Source organism: Pseudorca crassidens, chromosome 2 (assembly GCF_039906515.1).
Source record: "Pseudorca crassidens isolate mPseCra1 chromosome 2, mPseCra1.hap1, whole genome shotgun sequence".
In the NCBI taxonomy this organism is placed as follows: domain Eukaryota; kingdom Metazoa; phylum Chordata; class Mammalia; order Artiodactyla; family Delphinidae; genus Pseudorca; species Pseudorca crassidens.
The window spans coordinates 148268712-148294889 of record NC_090297.1 but is presented as its reverse complement, the minus strand read 5'-3'; the positions used below and the strand labels follow the sequence as shown (position 1 = coordinate 148294889).

The 26178-nt window shown below is 49.4% G+C and overlaps 1 protein-coding gene across 4 annotated transcripts in view; it reads right to left on the bottom strand.

Moving 5' to 3' along the window:
• Window positions 1–26178, bottom strand: part of PLXNA2 (plexin A2) — a 216721-nt gene that overhangs the window by 53884 nt on the left and 136659 nt on the right. For 3 of the 4 annotated variants that reach the window (XM_067729108.1, XM_067729106.1, XM_067729107.1), the window contains exons 5-12: window positions 25045–25145; window positions 21806–21929; window positions 19923–20076; window positions 18793–18889; window positions 15374–15488; window positions 6407–6607; window positions 4648–4744; window positions 812–1002 (exon numbers count right to left, since the gene is read on the bottom strand). In XM_067729108.1, coding sequence (XP_067585209.1) covers window positions 812–1002; window positions 4648–4744; window positions 6407–6607; window positions 15374–15488; window positions 18793–18889; window positions 19923–20076; window positions 21806–21929; window positions 25045–25145 — 1080 coding nt within the window. Of the gene's footprint in view, window positions 1–811; window positions 1003–4647; window positions 4745–6406; window positions 6608–10506; window positions 10612–15373; window positions 15489–18792; window positions 18890–19922; window positions 20077–21805; window positions 21930–25044; window positions 25146–26178 lie in introns of all 4 variants that reach the window. The other variant, XM_067729110.1, reaches the window with a different exon arrangement.

Below are 26178 nucleotides of genomic sequence, written 5' to 3'. Positions count from 1 at the left end.
AGTCTTAACCACTGAACCACCAGGGAATTACCCCCTCCTACTTTCTTAAACATGCAAATCACAGTGATACTTGCCCTGGCCGATATTCCTAGTCACCATAAGGAACATGCAAGTAGTTTCAAAGCACAAGTGACAGTCGGTGAATAGGGAGCAGCAGAGAGTGATGAGCACATATTGCAACCGAAGTTAAATACAACTATTCCTCTCCCCGGCCATTCAAACTCCAAGCAGCTGCATGTTCATTCACATGACCTATTCATCTTCCTTTGCAATTGACTATTCAGGAAACATCATTTTTTCCAGGGTAGCTAATTACCTATTTCTTTCCATTAAAATGCACAAACAAATTGGGACCGAGGGTAAACCCGGGGAAATGGCACAGTGGCTAATGCAGTGCCTGCTTTCACTTTCTTCCTCCGTTTTCAGCTTTGCAACTCTGAGCTAACTGCAGCTCCTGAAAGCGCATTTCTGCTGAGAAAAGCTAAACCTGTTTTCTGAAACGTTCATCCGCCGTGCAGCTGATTTCTCGTCCCCACCTGGCTCAGCCAGCCTGGCAGGGAGGCTGCACTGGCTGTGCCTCCTCTGTGCCCACTGACGGGCATGCACATTCGTGCACGGGCGTGAGGACACACTTCCATACGCTTGGCATTTACGCCTGGACACAGGCCATCGAGACACCCGTGAGAGGCTTTACACACCCTCACATTAAACTCACTCTATGCCAAGAATTCTTCCGTAAAGGCTCAACTCCCACTGCCCTGGGGTCAGCTCCCAGCCATCCCATCCCACTCTGGGAAACTGGGGGACTCACCTCGGTGATTTGGGGGTTGGAGCACTTAACATTGTGGCTGGACCAGTCAAGCCAGGGGCTGGAGGGGCTGCTACAGTGCTGCTGGAGGGTGCACCTGCGCTCACCGCTGCACCAGCCACACTCGAACTTCCGGTCGGCCTTGAGGCAGAGGCCACAGCTCTCCCGCTGAGCTGCACACTTGTAGAGGTGGACTGCAAAGAGAGGAGGGGCAGTCACAGATGGGGTTGGAGAGGACGCCTCACAATTTACCCCCTTCTTGCAGGCGTGATAGAAACCGCCCCCCATCCATGGATAACACCCATGATCATCATTATCCCTGCAAGAATAATTGATGGGGAATTAATAATAAATTGAGCCTCTTAGCAGTCGTTTAAAGGCACTACAAGAAAATATTATTTAAGAGTTCTGGCTCTAGATTAAATTGGATCAGGGCTTTAATTGTGGCTTTACCACTTCCTAGCAATGTGACAAAGAATTTAACTTCTTTCAACGTTCAGTACCTACTCTATAACACGGTGATAATCATTGTTTTTTGTGAGGTTTGAATGAGATGTTGTATATTCAGTGCTTAGCACAGTGCCTGTAACATAGCTGATGTTCTGTACATGCTTATTATCTTTTCTTTGAACTCAAACTACATTCTTACGCTGCTGCTTCTCTTTCTGCCACATACGGCCCTCGCTGAAAGATGTAAGGACTGATTTCCCCATTTCAGGCAAAAAAGAAGCTCAAAGAGAGATGTAATGACTCTTGGAGTTTACTAAGGTTAGTGCCCCAAGCTGGGATTCTGCAGATCCAACTCGCTGTGCCGCTAGCACGCAGGTCCTGAGAGGAGAGAGGCACACAGGGGACTGGGTGGGTCTGGGAGAGGCATCAGCTGGGGCTTCAAGAAAGGCCACATGCCTGGCAGAGTGGAGGCAGAGCTGATAAGGAACGATGGTTGATGCCATCCTGTTCATGGCCCTGTGGATGGAGCGGATATCCCCAGAGAGGGCAAACTGGCTACTTAACAGGTCACTTTTGGAGTCTGCAAATGCTTTTGCTTTTGTCTCCTACCCACTTAGAAGCCCTAGACAGGCCAGTCGGCAGAACCGTTTTGTGAGCCCGAGGCTTGGTAGTTGTCTGCTGGAGTTTTGAATTCAGAGTCCCAAGTAGAAGTCTTCAGAAGCAGAATACTTAGAAAGTCATTTTTCAACTCTTCTGGTCAAGCAGACGTAAGCCCTCAGGCCTGGGCAGCATGCCTCTGGAGCTCAGGTACATGCCCCAGGGTAGAGGTATTTTTTATTCTTCCATGCGGCCCCATTCTACTCCTCTGCTCTGCCAAACATTCCTCAGTCTCAGCTGCAGGGGCTGTACTGAAACATCCTCATGCCTATGGCTTCTTATGGTGGAGGGCAGGAAATGGGAATCTTAAAATGAACAAATCCACATGATGCATTTATTAATATGCAAATGGTCCACATCTAATTTCTCATTTGATCCTCATGGTGACCCTGAGAGGTGGGCATCTTTTCCCCCATTTCCCAGATAATGAACTTGGGACATTGAGAGGAACAGTAATAAGTCTGAGTTCACATAGCTATTGGTGAAAGAGCCAGGATTCGAATCCCAGTTTGTTGGATTCTAGAATCCGCGTCCTTAAGCACTGTGGCCTCCTCCACCCAACACCGTGCCTAATCTCCAGGAACAGCTGGGATCTGGTTGGGAGGTGAATGTGAGATCGCCATGGCCTGTGCATTCAAGGAGCTGCTTAAAAGTTGTCAGGCGCCACAAGGGAGGGTTCCGATGCCACAGCTCGGATGTGGCTGTTTTTTCTCTAAGCTCCAGGTGCAAAGGCAACCTCTGGGAACTAAGCCCAGATCCTCAGCAGGGGAAATGTCTATCTCTTAGCACTGAGAAAATTTGGCCTGGGTACGAGGGGAAATAGAAAAAATCTCCCAGCCTAAGTAGCACTGATTTTCACGGCAGCATCTGGGACAGGGACCGTAGCATCTGGAAGAGATGCTGAAGCGCTTTCAGGTCCTCCTGTGGCCTCAGTCCCTCTTTCTGTGCCCATGGGGTGACCCTCGGGCTGAAGGACAGGCTTGTGACAACCCTAGCTACTTGAAATGTGCTGGAATGTGGCTCATGGTGGGGGGCGGTGATAGGGTTCTACGGGAAGGAGGTTTCACATCCCACAATAGCTGGAGCCACTGGGAGGGAGGACAGTGATGTGGTTAAGCATGTGAACTCCAGAATTAGACTGTTTTGGTTCAAATCCTGGCTCTTACTATTTGACTCTTGGTTCATTTTTTTTCAACTTCATTGAGATGCAACTGACAAAAAAATTGTACAATATTTGAAGTGTATACTGTGATGATTTGACATACATACAAAGAGTGAAAAGATTCCTCCCATCTAGTTAATTAACACATCCATCACCCCCATATCTACATCTATATGTGTGTGTGTATGTCTATATATGTATATATATACACATATATATGTGTTAAGAACATTTAAGTTCTACTCTCTTAGCAAATTTCAATTATGTAATACAGTGTTACCAACTAGAGCCACCATGTTATACATTAGATCCTCAGACCTTATTCATCTTATAGCTGGAAGTTTGTATGCTGTTACCAACCTCTCCCTATTTCTCCAACCCCCCCAAACCCCTGGCAACCACTCTTCTACCCTGGTTCTGTGAGTTGGACATTTTTTTTCAGGTTCCACATATAAGTTATACTACACAGTCTTTGTCTTAAAAACATGGAATGCTTTGTGAGTTTGCAGCATCTTTGTGCAGAGGTCATGACCTCTGCATCGTTCCAATTTTAGTGTATATGTTGCCAAAGTGAACAGTCTTGGTACATTTCTTAACTTCTTTGCGTCTCAGTTGCCTTATCTATAAAATGAGGATAATACTGGTACATACCCTTCAGAGTTGTTGTGATGATTAGGAAAATAATCTCAAATAAACCACTTAGTGAGTGCCTAGCCAGAGTGCTCATCAAACTGGAGTCACTTTTGTCATTCTTGAGATCTGGGAGGAATGCTGCACTGGGGGCAGCCTGCCTGCACCCAGGAGGACCTCCACATGGGTGTGTAGGACACGAATGAGGTGGCCTCATGGAACACCCCCTCCTGCATCAGCCCAGCTCCTTCCTGAGCTTCCTTGCAACAGCTGTGCCCTCGAGTCAGCAAGCTGGTCCCTCCCGTCCACCTCAGGACCAGGGGAGCCGCCTTTCAAACCTCCCTTGTGCAGTGACTGGGGCCAAGGACAGGGGAACCAGAACCTGATTGGAAATAATATCTCCATTTCCAGGGAAACTGGCAGGACATTCCTGCCTGCTGCTCTCCTGGTCCGGTTCCACAGACACTTCAAAGTCTCCGGGAGCCGAAGGAAAACGTGATGAACCGGCAGCCACCCAGCGGATGCTCTGGTTGTAATAAAACAGGTTCCCAACAGGACTGCTTTGATGGCGCCAAATGTTGCTTTAGGATCCTCTGAAGAATTACGCTGACAGAGGCAGTGTATTATTCACGGCACAGCAGCTGGCCGGCTCTGATCCTTCCAGCCCCAGTTTTTCCCAGGGTCACGGAAAGATCAAAACTCTACGTGGGGGCTTCCCTGGTGGCGCAGTGGTTGAGAGTCCGCCTGCCGATGCAGGGGACGCGGGTTCGTGCCCCGGTCCGGGAAGATTCCACGTGCCGCGGAGCAACTGGGCCCGTGAGCCATGGCCGCTGAGCCTGCGCGTCCGGAGCCTGTGCTCCGCAACGGGAGAGGCCACAACAGTGAGAGGCCCGCGTACCGCAAAAAAACCCCAAAACTCTACCTGGAAGTAGCTGCTTACCTTTCAGGTCCTGAGGGTTGTCAATGATGAAATTGCCGTTCCACACCACGGCAAAGTCCACGGCCAGGTTGCTCATGTCCATCCCGTCGTACTGGTACTGTGGGGAGAGGGGCAGAGGTACACGCTCATGAGGCTTTCTATCACGGGGGCGCGGGGAAGCTGCTTCTATCTCAGGGGACCAGGAAAGAAACCAGGGGCTCTGGTTCCCTCTGGGCTGAGAGAGGACCAGAGGGAGAAACAGGAACCCCGTGCACCGTTCACATTATCCCTATGGTGTCTTCCCCCCGACTGCTAGTCACTAATGCCCACAGGATCCAGCTCAAACCCCTTAGTTGGCATTCAATACCCCCTATAATCCCATCCAAACTTAGTTCTCCAACCTTCTCTTCCACTTCTCCTCCAGAATCTTTGAAGCACCTGTCTCCAAGCACACCCACCCAAGCCCCTCTCTGTATGTGTTCAGTTCACGTCTCCTAAGAATTCTTCCCTCCCCCGACAGCCTCCACCCTTCACCACCTTTACTCTCCTAGTCTAGCTCAGACTCACCTTCCCCAGGTGTCTTCTCTGCCATTCCTCCCAGCCCTCCCCAACCTCTCCATCCCCTGGTGTTTCTGTCTTTAACCAGGCACTTCCCGGGAGCTGCTTTGCATTTTTTCACACGGAAGTCTAGTCTCTTTAGAAAGTCCACATGCCGCTCTGTAAATCCCAGAGCCCTGAGCACAGCATGTGTGTAACACAGCGGTGCCTCGGTTGGTTGGCCAGGCCCTGTGGTGGCCCTTTCTTTCTGCACGTGAGCTTTACTTTGGTCAACAGTTCACTAGGGAAAGTGCCCAGAGCTTTCTGGGCACAGATCTGATCAGCTCTGCCATTTAAGGGCCCCAAGCTGTAGCTGGGAGTGGACTTTCTCCCATGCTGATCCCACCGAGGACTCTCAAGCCCTCAGACACATCAGAAACAGCCCCACTGGTGGCCCAGCCCCTGAGCCTCTGTGGGAATCCCCTCTGTGGGGACTGCCCAGCCCGGCCACTTAGCTCCCAGGGCCCGTCACTCCGGCCCTTCCTCTCACCTTCCTCCCTTTGTTGTGCTCCATTGCTTTCTCATCTCCCACCCTCCCCGGGTGCTTGGCGGCCTTCTACCGATTACAAATTTCATCAAGTGCCCATGACCGGGAATCTGACAGCTCCGTGATAAGAGGCCCAGATTCTCTTTATCTCTCCCGGGCGAATTACCTTCCCTCAGCACCTCTGTCACCTTTGTCACATCCCCCCCATCTCCCAGCTGACCCCCCAGGGAGACAGGGAGTTAGCAGATGAAAAGATCTTCTCTGGGCTAGTAGTATAATTAAACACCTCGTGCTTTCTGTCTGGCATTCGGGATTGGTTTAACCCTTGTTGCTCTTGGAGTTCATGGCTTCCTCCTCCTCCCTTCCCCCCTCCCCTCATGCCACTCTACTTCCACTTGCACTGATCTCTTCTGCAGCTCTCCTCCCGCGTGGTGCCCTGCCCTCCAGCGGATCCACTCCCTGAATGCGGACAGGGTTTGGGGTCAAGTTGACTGGCGTTGGCTGAAGTTTCACCAAAGGCCAAGAAGTATTCTTTCAACTCAGAAAGGGCACAAAGCTATCAGCTTATGCCAGGAGACTCCTTTGTCCCTGGAGACGTGGGTCAGCCTGTGGACCCGGAGGGTTCTGGAAGCCGGGGCAGGTCAGGCTGAGGCCGTGGCTCAGGTGTGAGAGAAAGCCCTGCCCTGGTGCTCTTACCGAGCTGTTCTGGCACTGGACGCTGGAGCTGTTGAAACGCAGGGCGGGGACCCGGTGGACGGCTCCCTGTATGTTGAGGACGCACTCATAGCCTCGCTGGCCGGACTGAGGCTGGGGCAGGTTTCGAGCCTTGAGGGTGATTGGTTTTACTTCCCCGACGGGTATCAGGATCTCCTCCGTGGGCACCAGCTGGGGACAGTCCTGGGGAACAAGCAGAGAGCCTCCGTCTGGTCTGTCCTGGCTCATACCTCCCTGCTCCCCGAGCCCAGGCGGTGGACAGGCCTTCCATGCCAGGCCATAGCCTCTTGCATCCAGGCGGGCTGCCCACAAGGATGTACCTCATTTAAGGGGCACATGGAGTCAGCAGGGAATATGAAATCTACCTCTTAGCTCCCGGGCCTCGATATCATCATCCCCGTCCCACAAGTTGTCCTGTATCTGCTGTGTGTGTTACAATTTAGGAATTAATTTTCAAGCCCCGCGTGGCAGGTTGTGGATTTTATCTCCTGAGACACAGGATAAAAGATGCTCCACGCGTCCCTGTCCCCAGCCTGGACCCCCCACCTCTGGGTTTCATCTGCCCCCCAGCTCCTCTTGCACTGTCCGTGCCCAAGGTGATCTGTTATCGGCAGCCTCAGCTTCCCAGCGCCGATTGAGTGGCCTTTCCAGGAGGTGGCTCAAGCCCTCCCAGCAACGCTCTAAACACTCGCTCTGGCTTTTTATCTCACTTCATTACCAAGCCTTGCATGAAGACCATATCGCTTTGGGAAACAAAACAGAAAAAATAAAGTCTTGGTGTGGAGGCGTTGTGGGAAGGACCATGAGAGAGGGAGGAAGTGAGGAGGAGAGTTGTGCTCCTTAGTTCTTCTTCTAGAGGCTGCTTCTCCACCAGAGGTCAAATGACCACCTCTTGACAGTTCCACCCCCTGCCCATATTCTCCCTCTCCAGGAAGACATTGCCCAGTGGCCTCTGGCAATGAGAACACACAGCCTCCTCCATGTGCAATCATTTCCCGTCTCTGGGGATCAACTGGGCAACGTCTTGAAGGCACCCCTTTCCCTGTGCCCTTCCCCTCCGTGGTGGTGGCGGTTCTCAGAGGGAGCCTTTGGGAAGGTGTGTGTGTGGGGGGGTGTTGGTACGTTGCTACCCTGCAGAGGGCGCTACTGGCATTTACTGCCGGGTGTGGGGCAGGATGCTGAACTTCCTCAAGGTGTGGGACAGTCTGGAACAATAAATGGTCCCTCTCCCAATGCCAGAGGCGTCCCTGGTAAGAAGCCTTTGGTGCCACAGGAAGGTGAAACAATGGACTGCCTTAGCCGTGGGCTTCTCGCTCAGTGTGGGCTTAGGCAGGGGCCGCAGGAGCAAGCCCTTCCCTTCATGATTCGGCCCCTGCCTCCTTCTTACCCTGTGATTCTTGGGCATCGTGGTCCAGCCATACCACGGAGGAATTTAAGGTTAGTCCTGAGGGACCATCTCTCTCACTTATCAACCTCTGATCCTTTGAAGATGCTTTTCTCTCCACCAGAAACACTCCCCTTCCACCCCCCGAATCTTCCTCCTGGCCCCTGACTCAGCCCTCTTTAGCTGATTACCTCTTTATTTTTTTCTTTTGCGCGGGCCTCTCACTGTTGGGGCCCCTCCCATTGCGGAGCACAGGCTCCGGACGCGCAGGCTCAGTGGCCATGGCTCACGGGCCCAGCCGCTCCGCGGCATGTGGGATCTTCCCGGATCGGGGCGCGAACCTGCGTCCCCTGCATCGGCAGGTGGACTCCCAACCACTGCGCTACCAGGGAAGCCCTGATTACCTCTTAATTAGCCTTCAAACTCAACGCTGCAGCTCCTTCTTTGTAAAGCCATCCCTGACCCTTTCCCTGCACTGGCCCTCAGGATGGGTTATGGATACTCTCCCCGATCGCATTTAGCCCTCAGAATTGCAGTTTCTCATTGACTTGTCTTCCTTATTGGTCTGTGAGCCTTGAGGATTAGGCTGCGTCTTATTTGCCTCCGTATCCCCAGGCTTTATCCAAATTCCTGACATGTAGTTGTTGCTCGTGGGAGGGTAAATGGAAAATAAGAAAATAAAGCAACAGACAAAACGATCTCAAACTTTCTATTTGGCTCCAACTTCCTAGATTTTTTAGAGATGAGGTAAAGTCCTGCCTTCTGAACATCTAGAGACTTGAGCAGGAGTTTGATTCCCGAAGCTGGGCTTGGAAATGGTCATTGTTTCTGGAGTCACAGGATTACTAAATTGGAACATCTATATCTATTAAGGAATCCTGAGGATTGATGAAAAGCTGGGTCCAGGAGAAATTTCCCACAGAAACCTACTCCCACAGAAACCTATCTAGGAGGGTCAGGCGGAACCTCACGGGTCACAGTGCCATCCCTCAGTGACTGCATGTGAGGATATCAAGCAGGCGAGTTTTCCACAGGAGACAGGAGCATAAGGCAACCCCAGAACAGATGGGTCCCTGTTTAGAAATCAGTCACTCAAGCTGCCAACTCATAAACTTGCTCTTTACTGCACTTTTACTTTCAATCCCCACGGGCACTCTTGACAGTCTTTCATACATTTATAGCCAAGGGAAAAAAAAAATGAACACCACTTTAGGGAAACCCAGGCTTCCCTTTGAAAAGGAGATACTATTTCCTGTTAGTGGCTAAAAAACTCCCATTGAGTCTAAAAAATTAGAATTTAAATTTAGACTAGAAATAAGGCTGAGGTATGATGAGGGTGTGTCTGTGTGTGTATGTGCATGTGTGTATGTATACCTGTAGGAGAGAGAGGGAGAGAATAGATATTCAGAATCAGAACTAGTGGATAGGGATTTGGGGATTAATGGGAAAAGTTTTGGCAGGAGCCTGCGGGACGGCAGCGGTGGCGCGGAGGGCAGCCAGGACAGCGTTGCGTGGTGTTTTGGGGTATGCACGTGGTACTCACGCAGTGGCTTCTGTTCACCGACAGATGAGGACAGATGCACCAAGGAGGCGACACAGGTTCGAGCCACGGTCCGGGAAGATGCCACATGCCGCAGAGCAACAAAGCCTGTGTGCCACGGCTGCTGGGCTTGTGCTCTAGAGCCCGAGAGCCACAACTACTGAGCCCGCACGTCTAGAGCCCACGCTCCGCAACAAGAGAAGCCACTGCAATGAGAAGCCCGCGCACTGCAATGAAGAGTAGCCCCCGCTCGCCGCAACTAGAGAAAGCCTGCGTGCAGCAACGAAGACCCAACACAGCCAAAAATAAATAAATAAAATAAACAAATTTGTTTAAAAAAACTATTAAGAAAAAAATTGTTAAGGACCTCAAGAACTTTTGTTTACTGTATTAGAAATTAAAACTGAGGCAGTTTTAAAAATTTAAAAAAAAAAGAACTAGTTGATATACTGTAAAGGGTGACCAGTTGTTTTTTCATCTCTAATGAGTTCAGAGAACAAATTCAAATTTCATGAGCGGAGTCTTAAAGATGTACTTTTGGGAGTACAGTGTCTTAGGTTAGTAAACAAGATTGCAGAATCCTTTTAACTATGACATAAAATATATATATGCATGTGTATATACACGAACACACAAATACACACTCCGCACACACCCTCATCCTTTGGGTTGTGCTCTCTGGTCCAGCCTGGAACTTGGAGAATCATAAGGAGACTTTATGAGTACTTTTATGAGTTTTTTAAAGAGATTCTACAATTTTAGAAAAAATTCCCATGGTCAGACTTTCAGACTTTTTGGGACTAAATTGAAGGATGATGACTAGGGGCTTTCCAAACGCCTAAACAGGCTTCCAAGATTGCCCCAGGAGAAAAGAATGCCTTAGGCTTTGCTTGTTTTTTGTCTGTTTCTCTCAGGCCAGATGGAATAGCATCCTTCCTTCCCTTCTTTAGGGCAAAGGGAAGACATGGCTGGTGCCCAGGTACACTCTCTTCTCCCTAGGAAATACAGGGAGATACAGACTCTTTGGGTTGTGAGATTGTTTTGGTGAATATCTTGAGGGAGCAGCGAGTCTTAGGTGGAATGGCAGTGGTGAGGGCTGAAGGCAGGTGCAGGAGAGCCGGCAGCCTGAACATTGCCAAGCTGTTGGAACTTCGATACCTCTGGGGCTTTAGGAAGGTGATGGGTTTCATTAGCTACAATAAGGCCACTTCCAAGCTGTTTGCTTCTGTGAGTACACACCCATGCATGCACACAGTTCCTGTCCTAAGAACAAGAGAACAAATAATCATGGTAGGCTTCTTCTGCAGCATGTGAAGACTGTTGTGAGCACTGTTAGAATCTCCATTGCTTCTGCAGACCTGCCCAGTCTCCTGAATGACCTCGGTAGGTCATTTTACTCTGCCTTCTGCCTCTAGGCTAACTGGCGGCAGGATGGCCCTCCTTGGCAGCAATCTGAGTTTCTATCGAGATGAGCAGATGTCCTGTTGGGGAACATCCCAGGGGAGGGGTGAGCTGCGGAGGAGGAGACACGACCGGAGGGAGGGCAGGACCCTGGCACAGCAGCCCTGTGTACGGACCTTTGGGCCGCATGAGCCACCCTGTTTAGCTGTGCTTCTCCAGCTTTGAGCGCTGGGGACCCTTCAGCCCTCAGAAACGACTTCTCCCATGTGGAAATGACATTATCTTCACCAGCTGGACTTCAAAGAGACAGAGCAGCCAGCATCCTGGGAAGCTAATCGGATTTATTTGGTTCTATCTTTCCTCTGGGACAGGGCGTAAAGAAGATATGTGTATCTACATCTCACAAGGCCTGGTTTAGCCATGGAGGGAGATGAGCTTCTAAAGCTGAAAGCCATACATACTCCTGCGCACACCCACTTGCAAACACCATGTCACACCTTGATCCGGTCCAGGGAGGCCCAGATTTCTGGGACCCCATCAGAGATCTGCTGTGCTCTGAGTGGGGGAAAGGTTTGGCTCGTTACCTTAAAAGAGCTCAAGAGACGGTTCAATTGAAATTCAGCTTCCTCATCTATAAAATGGGGCCTGTGATACCTGACACCCCTAGACTGCAGGCAAGAGGGACATGAAGGTCTGTTGTAAGTGGTGATAAACTGGGTTAACCACGTTAACATGACTACTGCATACTTCTCGCATGTGTACGTGAACACAGGGTCGGAGGACTTCAACATCCTTAGAACCAGCTTGGGAACATTGAATCATGACTTCTGCATTTATGTGAGGATCATAGGAAAATGATTTAAACGTATCAACTTATTCATCTATAATAGAATCCTCTTCATAGAGTAGTTAAAATTAAATGAGATAAAAATGTGCATGTATAATGTTGTATATATAATAAGCACTCAAAAAATGTTAACTACTAATACTTTTATTTTTAATTGCATTCACTCTAGCACAGTGGTTCTTGGTTATCGGGACTAAGTGTGGGATTGGTCCATCAGCCCTCTGGAAAGAAGTAGGCAGATTCATCTCATGTCCTGGTTGCCTTTGTATCTGGAAGTAGCACTACTGACTTGTATTCCATGGGCAATTTCTGCATCTGTGGGGATGGATTTGTGAGGGTCCCTCATGACCAACGGTGCAGGGCTAGGTTGAGGTTAGACCCACAAGTGTGGCTGCGACCGTGGAAATAGACAAGAGGACCAGTTCTGATTTTCTGGAGAAAGCATCCTGTACTCTGCCTTTTTGGATGCCTGAGTTCTCTGTAGCCTTGGGCAAAACCCCCAATTTTTAGCATCTTGGTTACTACATCTGTCAAATATGAATTATGTGAAACTGAAGGTCTGTTGTGAGAATCAACTGAGATGCCATATGTCAGTGGTTCTCAATCTTCAGCCTAATCTGGGATGAGGCCCGAGAATTTGAATTTCTAACAAGTTCCCAAGCGATGCTGATGCCACTGGTCCCCGCATCCCCCACCCTCCTGTCACATGTGAGAGAAATGCAAATGTGTGATACATTAATGTTACTATACACACCAATGGAGCTGATCAGTTATACATTGCTTCTAGGAAGAAGACAGATGTAAAATTTTGATTCAAAGTTGGGGGGCCCTTACTGGAAGTGGAAAAGAGATATTCTAGGAGCCCCAGAGAGGCACCTAAGGGATTTCCAGTCCCCAGAAGAACCTGAGGACATAGGCAGGACTCTTTTTTTTTTTTTTTTTTTTTGCGGTGTGCGGGCCTCTCCCGTTGCGGAGCACAGGCTCCGGACACGCAGGCTCAGCGGCCATGGCTCACAGGCCCAGCCGCTCCACGGCATGTGGGATCTTCCCGGACCGGGGCGCGAACCTGCGTCCCCTGCATTGGCAGGCGGACTCCCAACCACTGCGCCACCAGGGAAGCCCTAGGCAGGACTCTTAACTGAGTAAGGGGAACCTCGCTCGAGCCGGCCATGTGCACTTTTGCTGTTCCCCACATTTTCAGGAACGGGGTTCCCCCCCAAAGCAGAGCTTTGGACAGGACAGAGTGGGGTCTGGGAGCTGTTTTCTGAGAAAGGACACGGGAGTGGCTGTGGCCCTGGCAACCTCCTCGGAAGTTGCGCCCTATTTCCTTTCCTGAATAAACTCAGGAGCCCCAGAGCACCCTCGCCCACACCCAGTCTCTGGGGCCCTGCTGGCTAGTGCATGCCAGCAGGGCGAGGGGGAGGTGACGGAGACAAAGGCATCTCTCTCACCTCAAGGAACAGACATTAAGGGAGGAAATGAAAAAGGAGATGGGAAGCCTCTGGTTTTCCCCGCAGGGCTCTTTCAGTATTAATTTAATCCTGACTTGGGATGGCAACAGCTTCTCCCAGGCCCAGTCCTCTGGAATTCTTGAGTCACCCGTGGCTGAGAGGCAGCTGTGTTCCAGTGACTTCTAAAGGGTGAGAGGGAGGTGGCATGATTTCAATTAGCCTCTGGGCCTCAGCCCTTTGGCCTCCACACGGGACAGAGTTACTGGTCTCGCTCGGGCTGACACCTCTCCTGCCCTCACTCCAGCTGCCCGTTGGGCCCTGTCAGGCTTGGCTTCGGGTTTCTCTTTGCCCAGGGGAGCCGGCAGCCAGATGGAAGTGAAGCAGCTGCTCCTTCTAGTCTGGACCTGCGCATCACCCTCTCCCTCTGCACTCTGTGGTCCTCCTCGATTTATTTTATTAACAAACTTCGGAGGCCACTGTGAAGGTCAGTTTCTGAGACTGTTTACCATGACCTTTCACTGCCCACCCTTCATCTCTGCACAGCCCTGCCCTGGCATCCTTGCCTCCCTAGGCCGATCTTCTATTGACACCCAAGTTGGGTGTCCTCTCCCACCATACCCTCTCCCACCATACCCTCGGCTCATGCATGGGTCCTTTCCTCTGGGTAAGAAGATTGGCCTGAAAGCAGTCTCATCCTCTTGCAGAATCCCAGGGCTGGGGTTAATTTCCGGTGTCCACTAAGACCAGGCTGGCACTTCCTGGTCAGCTACATCAAAGCATACAGACTGGCCAGAGGAAAAGCCTTCCTTGAAAGGTTTTCAGGGCACTAGGTAACTGGTTCCATCCTGCTGAGGCATCTGTGGTTGGGTCTGCCTTAAATACCGCCTGTGGGCACCATCTGTGTGTCTCTCATTCAAGACAGGCAAACTCCATTTTTTCTGGCTGAATGTAACACATATTGTTTCAGGAGCTCAAAAGAATTCATGGTCACGTGTGTGTGTGTGTGTGTGTGCGTGTGCGTGTGTGTGTGTCTGGGAAACCTTTCAAGGTCTACTTTCTTCTTAAATTAAAAATTTAAAAAAATGTAGCTTTACTGAGGTATAATTGACAAATAAAATTATAAGGTATTTAAATTGTACATCATGCTGACATGTATATCAAGGCTTACTTTCTCGTGTTTATGCATGGAAGCAACCAGTACTTCTACCCAGATTAGGAGACAGAAAATACTCTACTTCTTGAAATCTTAGACAAGTAGCTCCAAGGAACACTTCCTATTAATGGCATTTGGGTAAAGTGGTCATTGGTTCCTCTGTGCTTTCATGCATGCCTGCTACAGACTTTCACTGAAAAAGGCACTGAGGATTTAAAGATAATATGTAATCCTTGCCTTTAAGGAGCCTGTAGCCTAGTGCAAGAGGGAGATATATAAAGGCCGTAGCAGTATTTGCAAATGCTACACTGTCACTTATTTACATTTGCGGATTTTCTAAAAGGTGGAACGAGAGGTGAATGTATATTTATACATATGTGCATTTGTGGGAATACATAAGGTCTCTATAGTTGTTCAAACTCACCTACTGGTCACTCTGGGACATGAAAAACATTAGACACTGACCCAGTAGGCTCCGTTGTCCTAAGGCCTGCTATGAATTTGTAAGAAAGTCAACCTCAAGGAAATATCATTGGGTGTGATATTCATTGGAAAGAGAAGAAATCTGATATTGCACTGTGTTGATGACAAAAGTGGGTCTGGCCTGAGGGATGGCACTTTGACTACACAAGAAAATGGGACTTTTAGCAAGGCCTGGTTCTTTTCACCAGCTGACTGCCTCTCTCTTCTGCAAGGCCACCCACACAGTCATACACCAGAGTCAAAGAATCACTGAATTTTAGACTAGGAAGGGAGGTTGGCATGAAAGAGTGGCTAAGAGTGAATGCTCTATTGAACTAGACGATGTCTGCAGCCAAGCAAAGGGCTTAGACTCAGAGAACAAACGCCATTCACTACACTCTTCTAGACCATGGGGCCTGTTCGGTTGGATATATTTCCTCTAAACTTTCAGTCTCAACCCTCAGGTCCCCTCAAGCTTTTGAATGCACACAGTCTTAGGAGTCTAGCAAATACGGTACACTTCTCCTTCTCTGGGGTATTTGCTGCCACTTTTTTTAGCTCTATAATACCAGGGCTTTCTAACATCTCTGGGAGGAAGACCAACATGGACCAGGGCAAGGAGATGGCCACGCCGTTGGACGGACCATCTGAAAAAGGAGGACCACTCAGATTCACTGGGGCTGCTGTTGCGCCAGGGTGAGCTATGCTTACCTCTGAAATGTTGATCCGGCCCTCCTGGAAGGAGCAGGTGGTGGGGTCATGAGTACAGAGGTTTCGGTATTTGCACCAATGGCAGCGGAAGGCGCTGTTGACACAAGACAGGCACCTGCAAGGATAGAGACAGTAAGAGGCAAAGAGAAGGCAGCAGACAGGGAAGGTAAGGGTGCCTGGTAGCCCATGCGTCATGATGGAAGTCTGTTATCCTAGTCTCACTCTCAGAGGGGTAGGTTGGTGGGGCATCCCCAGCCCTGAGAATGGTGGCTTATCCCTCTAAGATGTTCACGGGACCAGAAAATTGAGAGAAAAATGTGTTCAGAGCGGGAATCATGTAACTTAGAAACCGGTGGTGTGCTAGAGCTGGTCTGTATCAGCTCATGACAGCCAATTATTCATATTTTCAGGAATTTTACAAGCGGTTGGCATCATGATAGCAGCTGGAAATTAGCCATGGAGGGAGTATTTATGCCATAGAAATTGGAAAATGCCATATAATACGTTTTCCCCCTGATTTTTGGTGGTTAAACATTTGGCAGCATACCACCACTTATAAGACAGAATCGCCGGGGTGGGATGAATTGGGAGATTGGGGTTGACATATATACACTAATATGTATAAAATAGATAACTAACAAGAACCTGCTGTATAAAAATAAATTAAAAATAAATAAATAAAGACAGAATCGCCCAAAGAGCGCAGGGATAGAAATTGGGCAGGTCTGGTTGCAGTTTTGCCTCTGCCACTGCCACTGAGGTCACCCTGAGTAAGCACTTTACCTTCTGACTCGGAATCTCTTCATCTGTCTGTACTAAGACTTTCCCGTCCACTCCATGGGGTGTTTCGTGTCAAATGAGATAATGTATAGGACGTGATTTGGAAAAGTATTAACAATGCTAAATGTATTACTTTTAAGTGCTTAAATCAACTGTTATTTCAAGCTCTTAAATCACATTGGAGTGTTAATGATTGGTTCATACCACCTGTGTTTCTGAGTTTTGGGGGAGTAAACGGTATTAAATGATAACTTTACCCCACTCTCCAGGTAGCCAGGCATAGATAGCAACAGGCTATGTGTGTGGCTTCTGCCTTTCTCCCCAGGGTGAGTGAGCACTTCTTTCTCTCTGGTTTCCCCTGGAGGCTGTGTGTATTATCTAGGTTCTCTGTGTGTGATCAGACCACTGTCAGGCAAACAGGTTTTGCAGGTAGGGTTGTTCTTCCTGCTTCTTGCCAGATCCTCTAGTCTAGCCTCTCACAACTAGACCAACCTGGAAGGGACACGGCCAGGTCTGCAATCTGGCGCCACCTGGTGGGAGCTCTGATGACATTTGGGCGGATGGGGCTTGATCCAGGGGTCACTGGCTAATACTCCACAGTGGATTGGGTGCGTTAGCCCATCTACACTTCTTCTCCATGCCAAATATTTTTATCCCCTTCTAGATATGCCCCTAGTTATTTTGTTCCTGAACCTAGCCCAGATGGATTGCTTCTTGCTAACATCTTATGATTCAGCAAGTAAATCATGAAAATGGACCAAGGATGATGAGATCAGGGTTTTAGAACAGGTTCTTCCATTGGCTAATTTTGTGACCTTCGTTGCAGCACTTATACCCTATGGGCCTCAGCGTACCATAGTAAAAGGAAAGAATTGAACTTGACTCTGTGATTTTTAACTGTGAACGCCAGGAGTAAAGAAGGGTAAGATAGTGTTTTGCAATAAAATGGAATCTTTAGTGTCAAGGATACCTGCTTTGTTTTTCTGCTAACACTTGTTGCCTGTGACAGCATCTCCATTGCCATGGCAATATGGTTGAAAGTGGTGACATCACACTGAGTTGCCATGGAGATGTGGATGCTCTCACAAACAATGTATTCCTTCACTGCTGTGTTGTGGGAAGTTCACTTTCCAAGATGCTTGCATTTCCCAACAAAATGGGATTGGAATGCAGTGGGTAAGGGGCAATTTTGTTCATTTCAGCTTCAGCCACATACTGCCCTGCCTTGCTTCCTCCCAGGCCATTTTTACCACTTGTTCTGTCTTTCTCAGCACATCTATTGATTTGGCCAAATGGGGCTCAGGTACGTCTCTTTCCTTAGCTACTGTGGAGACCCTAGAAATCTAGAAGATGATTCTAATCATGAAAAATCAAGACCAGTAAAGAGGAGACTAAGGAGGCTCATTTGCCTATTTTGATGGCTAAATTCCTTTAGGGCTTAGCTGCAAACAGACCCTCTCCCCACATGGACTGCTGGGCCCATCGTGCCCACAGCCTAGACCCTCAGACTTGATACTGCTGGAGTTCTCAGGTTGTTCCTGCCCTGGGCAATGGGAAGGATGGGTCCATAGAATATTCTCAGGTACTGCTCCTTCTGGCGTGGAGCCGTTGCTTGATCTCTCTCCTTGTTGATTGACCAGGGTCACATGGCCCTTATGTGGCCCTATTATAGAGACGTGTTTCCCTCTTTCTAAATCTAAGTCTAAATGGTGCATGAGTTTCCAGATGGTATGGAAGGAGTCTCAGTTTCACTTCGAGAGAGGAACCAGCAGAAACTAAGTATGGGTCTCTCTCTCCTCCACTCCTGGTCCTGCTTTTTACTTATGAAATGCTCCCAGCTTCCTGAGCAGCTGTTGGATCTCACAGCCAAGGGCACTCAGTTGGTAGGCATTCTGCTGCTGGAGATGGCTGGTGAGGTCAGCTGGGCTGCACTTAAGCCCCTCTGAGGGCTGGTGGTTGGGTCTGGTTTTCCCCTCCTCCTCGAAAAGTTGAAGGCTCAGTTTGGACCACGGTATAGTTTAAAGCTTCCTCTCCCTCTCCCAGCCTGAGTCCTTTATTTGAGTGCTGGGTGAGGCTATTTCCCCATCTCTGAGTCCCTTCTTCATGTGGTCATGGATGATGTGTCCAAGCTCCACTGGTTGTCAGTCTCCATGTTCAAATCCACCACCAGTTGGTATAAAATGGAGAACTTTTCTTCTGGGTCCTGAGCCATGACCTTTGTTTTTACTTCAAACCCTCTTTTAACTCTTAGTTTGAGAGTTGAGGGTAGGGTGTGTTGCAAGGGAGACCGAATGAGATCAGAGGCTGTGGAGAGTGAAGCCATTCGGTTTAATATAACTGAATAAATGGAATATAACTGAAAAGTAACCGTTATGGAGAGCTTACTCTCTTCCAGACAATGTGCCAGGTCCAACTGGGAGACTGTGAGGTGAATACAATATGATTCTTGTTCTAAGGGAACTTAGAAAAACCCCACACTCATATCCAGACCCAGGGCAAGACTCCTTCTGGCCTGGCCCTGCCGTTACCTGCTTGCTCACTAATTTCTCCCGACCTCATCTCTATAGAAGGACGTTGGTCTGCGTGATCCTCTGGCTTTGATACTGAACAATTACTAGTGCTGCGAGGGGTGTGCTTACAGTTGGTGGGCGCTGCAGTTGTAGAACTTGAACTCGGTGCCGACGAATATCTTGCCTGTCTCCTTGGATCTAAGCTGCAGCTCTAGCCCAAACCAGTCTGGAAAAAGGAAAAAAACAGGAGAGGGTTACAAATCTGGGGCACAGTGGAGAGACTGAGGGTAAATCATTCAGCTACTCCAGGGCTCCCCTGGGGCACCGATGGTAGATGGAATGTCCTTGAATCTTCTTCCAAGAGACTCCCTTTCATTCTGCTGATGACCAGCCCATCACTGAGACCCAGATGCCCCCAGCCCCTCTCTTAGGGAGGAGGTAATGGATCAGATCCCACAGAGTCCCCTGTTTGGTCAAATATGTACAGTTACTGTCAGAAATATCAGGTCACCGATACAGAATAAGAATTAAAAAAAGAGAAATAACAGAACAAAATTGGGTCATTTGTAGAGATGTGGATGGACCTAGAGACTGTCATACAGAGTGAAGTAAGTCAGAAAGAGAAAAACAAATATCGTATATTAACGCATATATGTGGAACCTAGAAAAATGGTAGATGAACCGGTTTGCAGGGCAGAAATTGAGACACAGATGTAGAGAACAAACGTATGGACACCAAGCGGGGGGAAAGTGGCAGGGGTGGTGGTGGTGGTGTGCTGAATTGGGAGATTGCGATTGACATGCATATACTGATGTGTATAAAATTGATGACTAATAAGAACCTGCTGTATAAAAAAACAAATAAAATTCAAAAATTAAAAAAAAAGAAATATCAGGTCAAAAGCTCTGAAAGCCCCCAGTTCTATGGAGAGAACCCACTGAAAACCACTGGCTGAAACCACTGACATTCCTCGAAGGGAAGGGAAGTCTGGAAAAAATCTTTATGCACTGTGCAGGCTTAACCCAAATGGGAGCAAGGGATTTCCCTCTTCCTGAATTTTGCTTTGGGGCATGACAGTTTGCTTTCAGACTCAAACAAGTTTATAAGCCCTATTGGTATCTGGCATAAGGAGACCTAGTCAGGCAACTGTCAGTCAGTCTGTGCTGGTACTTGCCACCCTGTTCCCTGGGTCCTCTTCTCTTGGCCACCCTGGTAGGGCAGCCCCTAGCATATGACTCTCCTGGCAGACACTTCTTACCTTGATCCAGAGGGATGACAGGGACAACCTTGGGCCCTGGTGAGATGCAGATGACCTGGCTCCCAGATACCTGTCCCTCTACCTCTGTCAGGTTCCCAAAGGCACAGGAGATGCCCGCAGACAGATCAGGAGCATCACTCACGACCAGGCTGAGCTGTGGGAGGAGCAAAGGGATAATGCTGTAGGAAGAGCCCTTGGGGCTCAGGAGACCTGGGCTCCAGGCCCGGCCCTGCCATTGCCCACTTGCTCACTCATCTCCACTGACCCCATCGATAAAGAGGATGTTGTTTCCAGGTGATCTTCTACCTTTGACACTGAACAATTACAGTAGCACTGCGAGGGGTGTGCAGGGCCAATGGTCTTTATTATTAATACCGTTAATTTTTCAGTCTTGTCCAGCAGCAGAAAGCACTGGGGGGAGGGGAAGGGAGGGATGCTAGGGGGAAAGGTCCCAAAACCCATCTCAGACCCAGCTCATTTTGACATGAAATCATGCAAACTTGAAAGCAAGTCATGAGCTGAGCCCTTCACAAATAAGCCTTAGCCCTGGATCATAGGAGAACACGTATCACCAGTCTGCAGGTTTATAAGGAGTTTACCGGGTTGGTGAAAGACAGCTGGCGCCTCAGCCTGGCTGTCATTTAGGGTCTGCTTGCCAAGGTGGTGGGTTTCCTAGAGTTTCTATTCTCTCTTCCTCTCTGGCTCTCTGCCCCCTGACAGCTCCCCTAGAGTAGGGCAGTCGCCTCACAAGGAGTTTAGGGGATCAGAGGAAGGCAGGAAGTGAACACTAATGGCTCAGATGATGCCTGCTGTTTCTTAGGGACCCAGTGATCTAGGTCAGTGGTTTGCAGGCCTTTCAAGTTTGAACACTCTCCTTTGAATGGTAAAAATATCACAGAGTGTCAGAAGAATCTGTTGATTGAGAAATCATTTAATGGTAAAACGCTGCTCTGAATTCAGTGTACTTGGAAATGGGGTTGTACTAAGTGACCACAATATAGTATCTAAGTGGTATTTGAAACAACAGGTGAGACATGTGACTCCCAGTGGGGAGTGCCCATGAGGGTCCCTGGTGACAACACCCTGCAGCCTGCAAGTGGCGAGTCCTAGCGGAGGGAGGTCTCCCTTTGTCATCCCACCTGGCAGGGATTTCTTAGTCACAATGGCTATCACCTAGCCTTTCTATACATTTGTTTGCTGCTGAATCTCTGCCCCAGTTTCGTTTCCATGGGGCTGAGAGACTTAGGTACAAACTCTGCTGTTTGTTCCCTCAGCTCCATGGGAGCCAAAACCTCCCGGTGGGGATGAATGAACGCAAGTCTTGGAAGGTTCATTAACTAATTAACATTTGTGAATGCTCATATAACCTCCAGAATGAAATAATCCTGCAGGGCCTGAGGACACGAAGTATTTGGGGTTGCAACTCGACAGGTGGTTAAGGACCATTGTATTCTCTTTAATAGTCTAAGCACATACTGCGAATTAAGTCTCGGTCTCTCTGTGTCTGCCTGTCTGTCTGTGTCTCTCTCATATACAAGCACAAAGGCAACTCCAGGTTTCTGTGAGACACTGTATCAAGTGGACGATTGAAATACACCATATACCAAAGAATGGCATTGGATTGCATTATGTTGTAGCTGTTTGTTACTAAATGCAAAATCTAGATTTACAAAACAGATCAATAGGTAATGAATCTGCAAGGGGCATGGCGAATGACTAGGCCCTTTACAATAAGAGTTACCATAGTTTTCCTACAAAGATCAAGTTTCCTCGGAGCATTTAAAGTGTGAGCCATTTACATTGCGCAAGTGTTAAAGGAACACACCCACACTCGTGCGGGTCCCACACCCCACGCCTCCACCCTTCCGGATGAGTTTACTCACCAGCCGGCTGTGCTCAGACACGGAGATGCTGCTGGGATGTACCTCGAGGCTCATGCACTGGCTGATGCTGGCAGCAAATCGATTAGGTTCCCAGGCCCGCTGACACTTGTCCCTGCGGGAGCACCTGCCACAGACACAGATCCACAGGCGGTCAGGCCTCTGAGACCCATCTGTTGGAGGCTCCAGGGTCCCCTGAAGGTAAGTGAGAAGGCTTTGCTGCTCTGAGGCCTGTGTCCGTCTTCTCATGACAACATTCACTTATCCCAGAGGGCCTGGTGACTCCCAGATGGTCTCTATTGCAGTTAAAGTCAGACTAAGAGAAGTGGGATTGACCGCCAACACAAGAGATGCGGTTTAGACATAAAGAATAGCTCTAGAGGGACGGCACCTTTACGGGAAACTCGGTGAGTGAGGGAGGGAAGGTTGGGGACGTGAGAAGTAGCAAGCAAGAGGCTAAAAATGTGAACTCTGGAGCCATGATGCCTGGGCTCTAACCCCAGATCTACAGCCTACTAGCTGTGGCCCCTTGGACAAGTTCCTTAATCTCCCCTCGCCTCAGTTCCCTCAACTGTAGAATGCCGAGGTCAATCATAACACACTACCTCACAGGCTTGCTGTAAGCATTAAATGAGCTAGTGTTTAGAAAATGGCCTGTTCTTAGCCCTTCTAAGAACAATGTTAATGATGATGATTCTGAATATTATTATTCTCCTCCAGGGATATTTAAGAACCTGGACAGGGTCTTAGCTGTGTGGGACAGCATGCAAGTGATCTTGTGGCTGGATTCATAGCTCTCTGAAGGCAGGGACCATGTTTTATGCATTGAGCTATTCTACCTGTCCATGGTATATTTTCAATAAATGTTTGTGGTGGGAAAGAGAGAGACAGACAGGGAGTCGCAGGCAGGTTGCCCCTGTCAGAAGGCACGTGTGGCCGCTTCTTCTCACATCTTCATCTCTGGTTCTTGGCTTCTCTGCCTACAGCAGCAGGTGGGCACTGTGATGCCTGCACACAGGGGCGTCTGGTGGCCACTTAAGTCACATGGGAACATGCTCCAGGGCTGGTGCATCTCCAACCAAAGAGCCAGTGGGGACACTACAAGATACCACAGCCAGGCTGAGATTCCCACCCGAGCTCCCCCCAAAGTCCCTCCCCCCTCTTCCTCTCCAGGCACATAATGGATCTAAATATGAATGCTGTCAAAGAAAAGAATTATTGAGGTTTAAGTGAATCCTTAAGATAGCTCTAAAGTGAGCTCTTGACTGGAGCCTTTATCTCATTGACTCACTGAAATGGCTCTTTTTTTTATCATACTATATATGGCAACAGCCCTAACAGAGATAAATAGCCTCTGAGACAATAACGCACTTGCAAGAGCAAGGCATACAGAAGACACAGGAAGGTTTCAAATCCCCCCCGGACCCAGAGGCTCCTGAGCAATTTCTCTCAGGCCTCTGCCTCCATTAAAAGCCAGTGTGTGGGCCTGGCAGCTGGGGTCGTCCATCCACTCATTCCTGTTACCCAGGCAGGCGGATGGCGACAGGTGGGAGGACACGGCCGGAGGGGCTGGTGAAGATGAGAGGGACCAGAAGAAGAGAAACCTCTGGGTATAACCAGGAGGAAACTTGCTCCCCATGTGCTCTTGGCAAACAGAGCTGCTGGAAGGAGAGGTGTGCCCTGGCAGGTGATGACAGGGAAGCAGCTCAGACAGCAGAGGAAATCTGAGACTATCTTCATGTGGTCCAGTCATTCTAGGAGCCCCAGCTGACCTGGCCCAGGAGGATGACGGGGTGGTCTGGGGCCTCCGGGAGACTTGGACATCGAGGCTAGATTGGCAGGGAGAGCAGGGAGTGGGTAGTATGGCCGGATCTACCTACCGCCGCACAGTGAGAGGGCAGGTAGCCCAGGACAAGGCCTGAAGCTGGGAGTGGCTGCCAGATTCTGTGGAGAAAGAAATCCCCTTGAGGTGAGAGAGCCTTCTGGCTGTCAGGCCAGCCTCACTGAAGGGAACCCAATTGTAGCCACCTTTGCCATTCTGGGGGCATTGTGGGAGCAGCGTCAGTTTCTTTACCACTGGTCTGGCCTAAATGGAGACTCACTGTCCGGGTTCTGGTGACAGCGTTTCTGGCAAGACTTCTGGAGGAGGCCCTTACCTCCAAATCTATGCAGGGAACTCAGTATCTGTGGGCTCCAATCCAGTCCGGAGTTTGCATCTGTGAGGTGCCTGCTTCCCTCCCTCCCTCCACAGCCCTCCCAACACCTGCTGCAGAGGCTGGAAGCCAAGAGCTATTGTGCGGGACCCTGAACTCTGGCCCTCTGCCTCCGCCTCCACCCTAAACTCTGCACATTTTATGGGGATGCTTTGCCGGCTGGCACGGAGCCAAGGAGTTTCCAACTCCACTGGGGAACAGAATTCCTAGCCAGCTCCTGCCTTTGGAGTTTTCACCCTCTTCTCTCCCTCTGGGGCACTTCGAATCAGGAAGTTTAAGTGCGATTTTGCATTTCTATTGAGCTGGTATTCAATGGCAGGGGATGTATCTGAATAGGGATGTGAGGCCAGTTGGAGTGAGATGCAGACTTCTTGGAATCCAGAATTAATGAGGCCAGAAGGGTCCTCCCAAGGCTTCTGTGTCCATAACAATTATTTTGACTTGTGTAGCTTATCCTGAGCTTCCTTATTGCCAAAGCATTTATTATTTCATTTAATCCTCACAGCTCACCTGCGAGGTAGGCATTACCCCTATTTAGCGATGGGGAAATGGAGGCCCACAGCTGGCAGTGGACCATCCTGGGTCACACAGCAGCTAACTGGAGTCCAAGCTTCCCAACTCTAGTGCAAACTCCAGGAAGGAGGCACCTCGTTCAGGCTACACTGAGGAGCCTCTTGGGAAACCTAGAGATTCTACAACTTCCCTTGTGAGCTCTTGCAACACCACTACCCTTCCCTGTAGAAAAGGTACAGACTTCAGAGCTGGCCAGGGGGGGAGGGGGTGGGGGATCAGATTTTGGAGGTGAAATGAAAAACAGAGAGGCAGAGGCACTGCACTTAGAAAGAAAGCCCACACACGGCCTCTTTTCCTCTTCCTGTTCTCAGCACTCCAACCACGATGAGAATGACTGCTCAGAAGAGGGAAATTCCTCTCTCCCTATGAACTGATGTCACATCCCTCATCAACACTCCCAGGAAAGTACCTGGTTTTCTGCATTCCAGGCTTTTTTCCAGAATGCGCCAAACTTACATGTTGTGCAGGGCACACCAGCCACAGTGAGGGTCCCCCGAGCTCAGGCACTCCCCACAAGTCGTGTACTGTTCACAGGATTCCACAGGGACCCTGGTGATCTGGCCAAGAGGGAAAAGAGAGCAGGTTAGATCTGGGAGTGACGCCTCGCAGAGGTGCGTTCAGACTCAACTACACCTAACCACACTTGCACTGTCACCACCCCTAAGAGGTGACAGTGGGGGTGTGTGTGAATCGGTGGCCTCAGTGTTCTCATCTGTTTTCCCTGCACGAGGCAGGTACAGCTAAGAGGCCCCAGGCTTCTTGCCTTTGCTGGAGGTGGAAGCAAATCCTCCAGTTTCTCTTTGCCTGCACTAAAGTCCTCCGGAGAGCTGGCCCTGCTCCTGGCAAAGGCTGAAAATGGTTAACTCTGTTGAAAGGCTATTGAGTGCCACCAACTCGTCTCTGAAGAGCTTTCAGCTGGGCTTGGGCTGAGACATCCTGCCTGCACAGAAAACATTTAAAAAGGGAGAGAAGGAGAAACTTTTCCTATCAAATAATATTCATCTAATGGCATGGTCTTTTTACAGCCAACCAAACATACCACCTGGATCCAATTATCCCATTCTCTGATGCCTGCATTCAGTTTCTCTAGTAAATCTCTCATCCTTTGAAAAGTCTGGCTAAATGGGAACAGAGATGAGCTGCCTGTCTTGCTGGGGAAAGTGGGAATGTACAGATGAAGCCCCTGCCCCCCAGAGGATGTGGCCTCCTCCTGGCTTCCAGGTGGGGCCCTGCGGGGACACGGGCCAGGCCTGTTTGGTCATTACTCACCCTTACCTGCTTAGCAGGTGTGACATTAAGGCCAGGCAAAGGGTCAGAAGATTGAAGTCTTGCATTTGGTATGTCCTAGGTATCTGTTACTGGCTGGGGCTGGAGGCTGCTGGGCTGGGAATGGAATCTCATTTGTCAGGGCAGAGAGGTCCCCCACCTACTGGATGTGCGAACCCAAGTGGAAACACAACCTGCGGTCCAGCGGCACAGTGGTCTGCCTCTAGCAGGGGGACAAAGGATCTGACGGAGTTGCCTTCACAGCGTGCTCCTGAGAGGCTCGGGATGGAGTCTAATACTGCTCACCCGGCAACTGTTTATCAG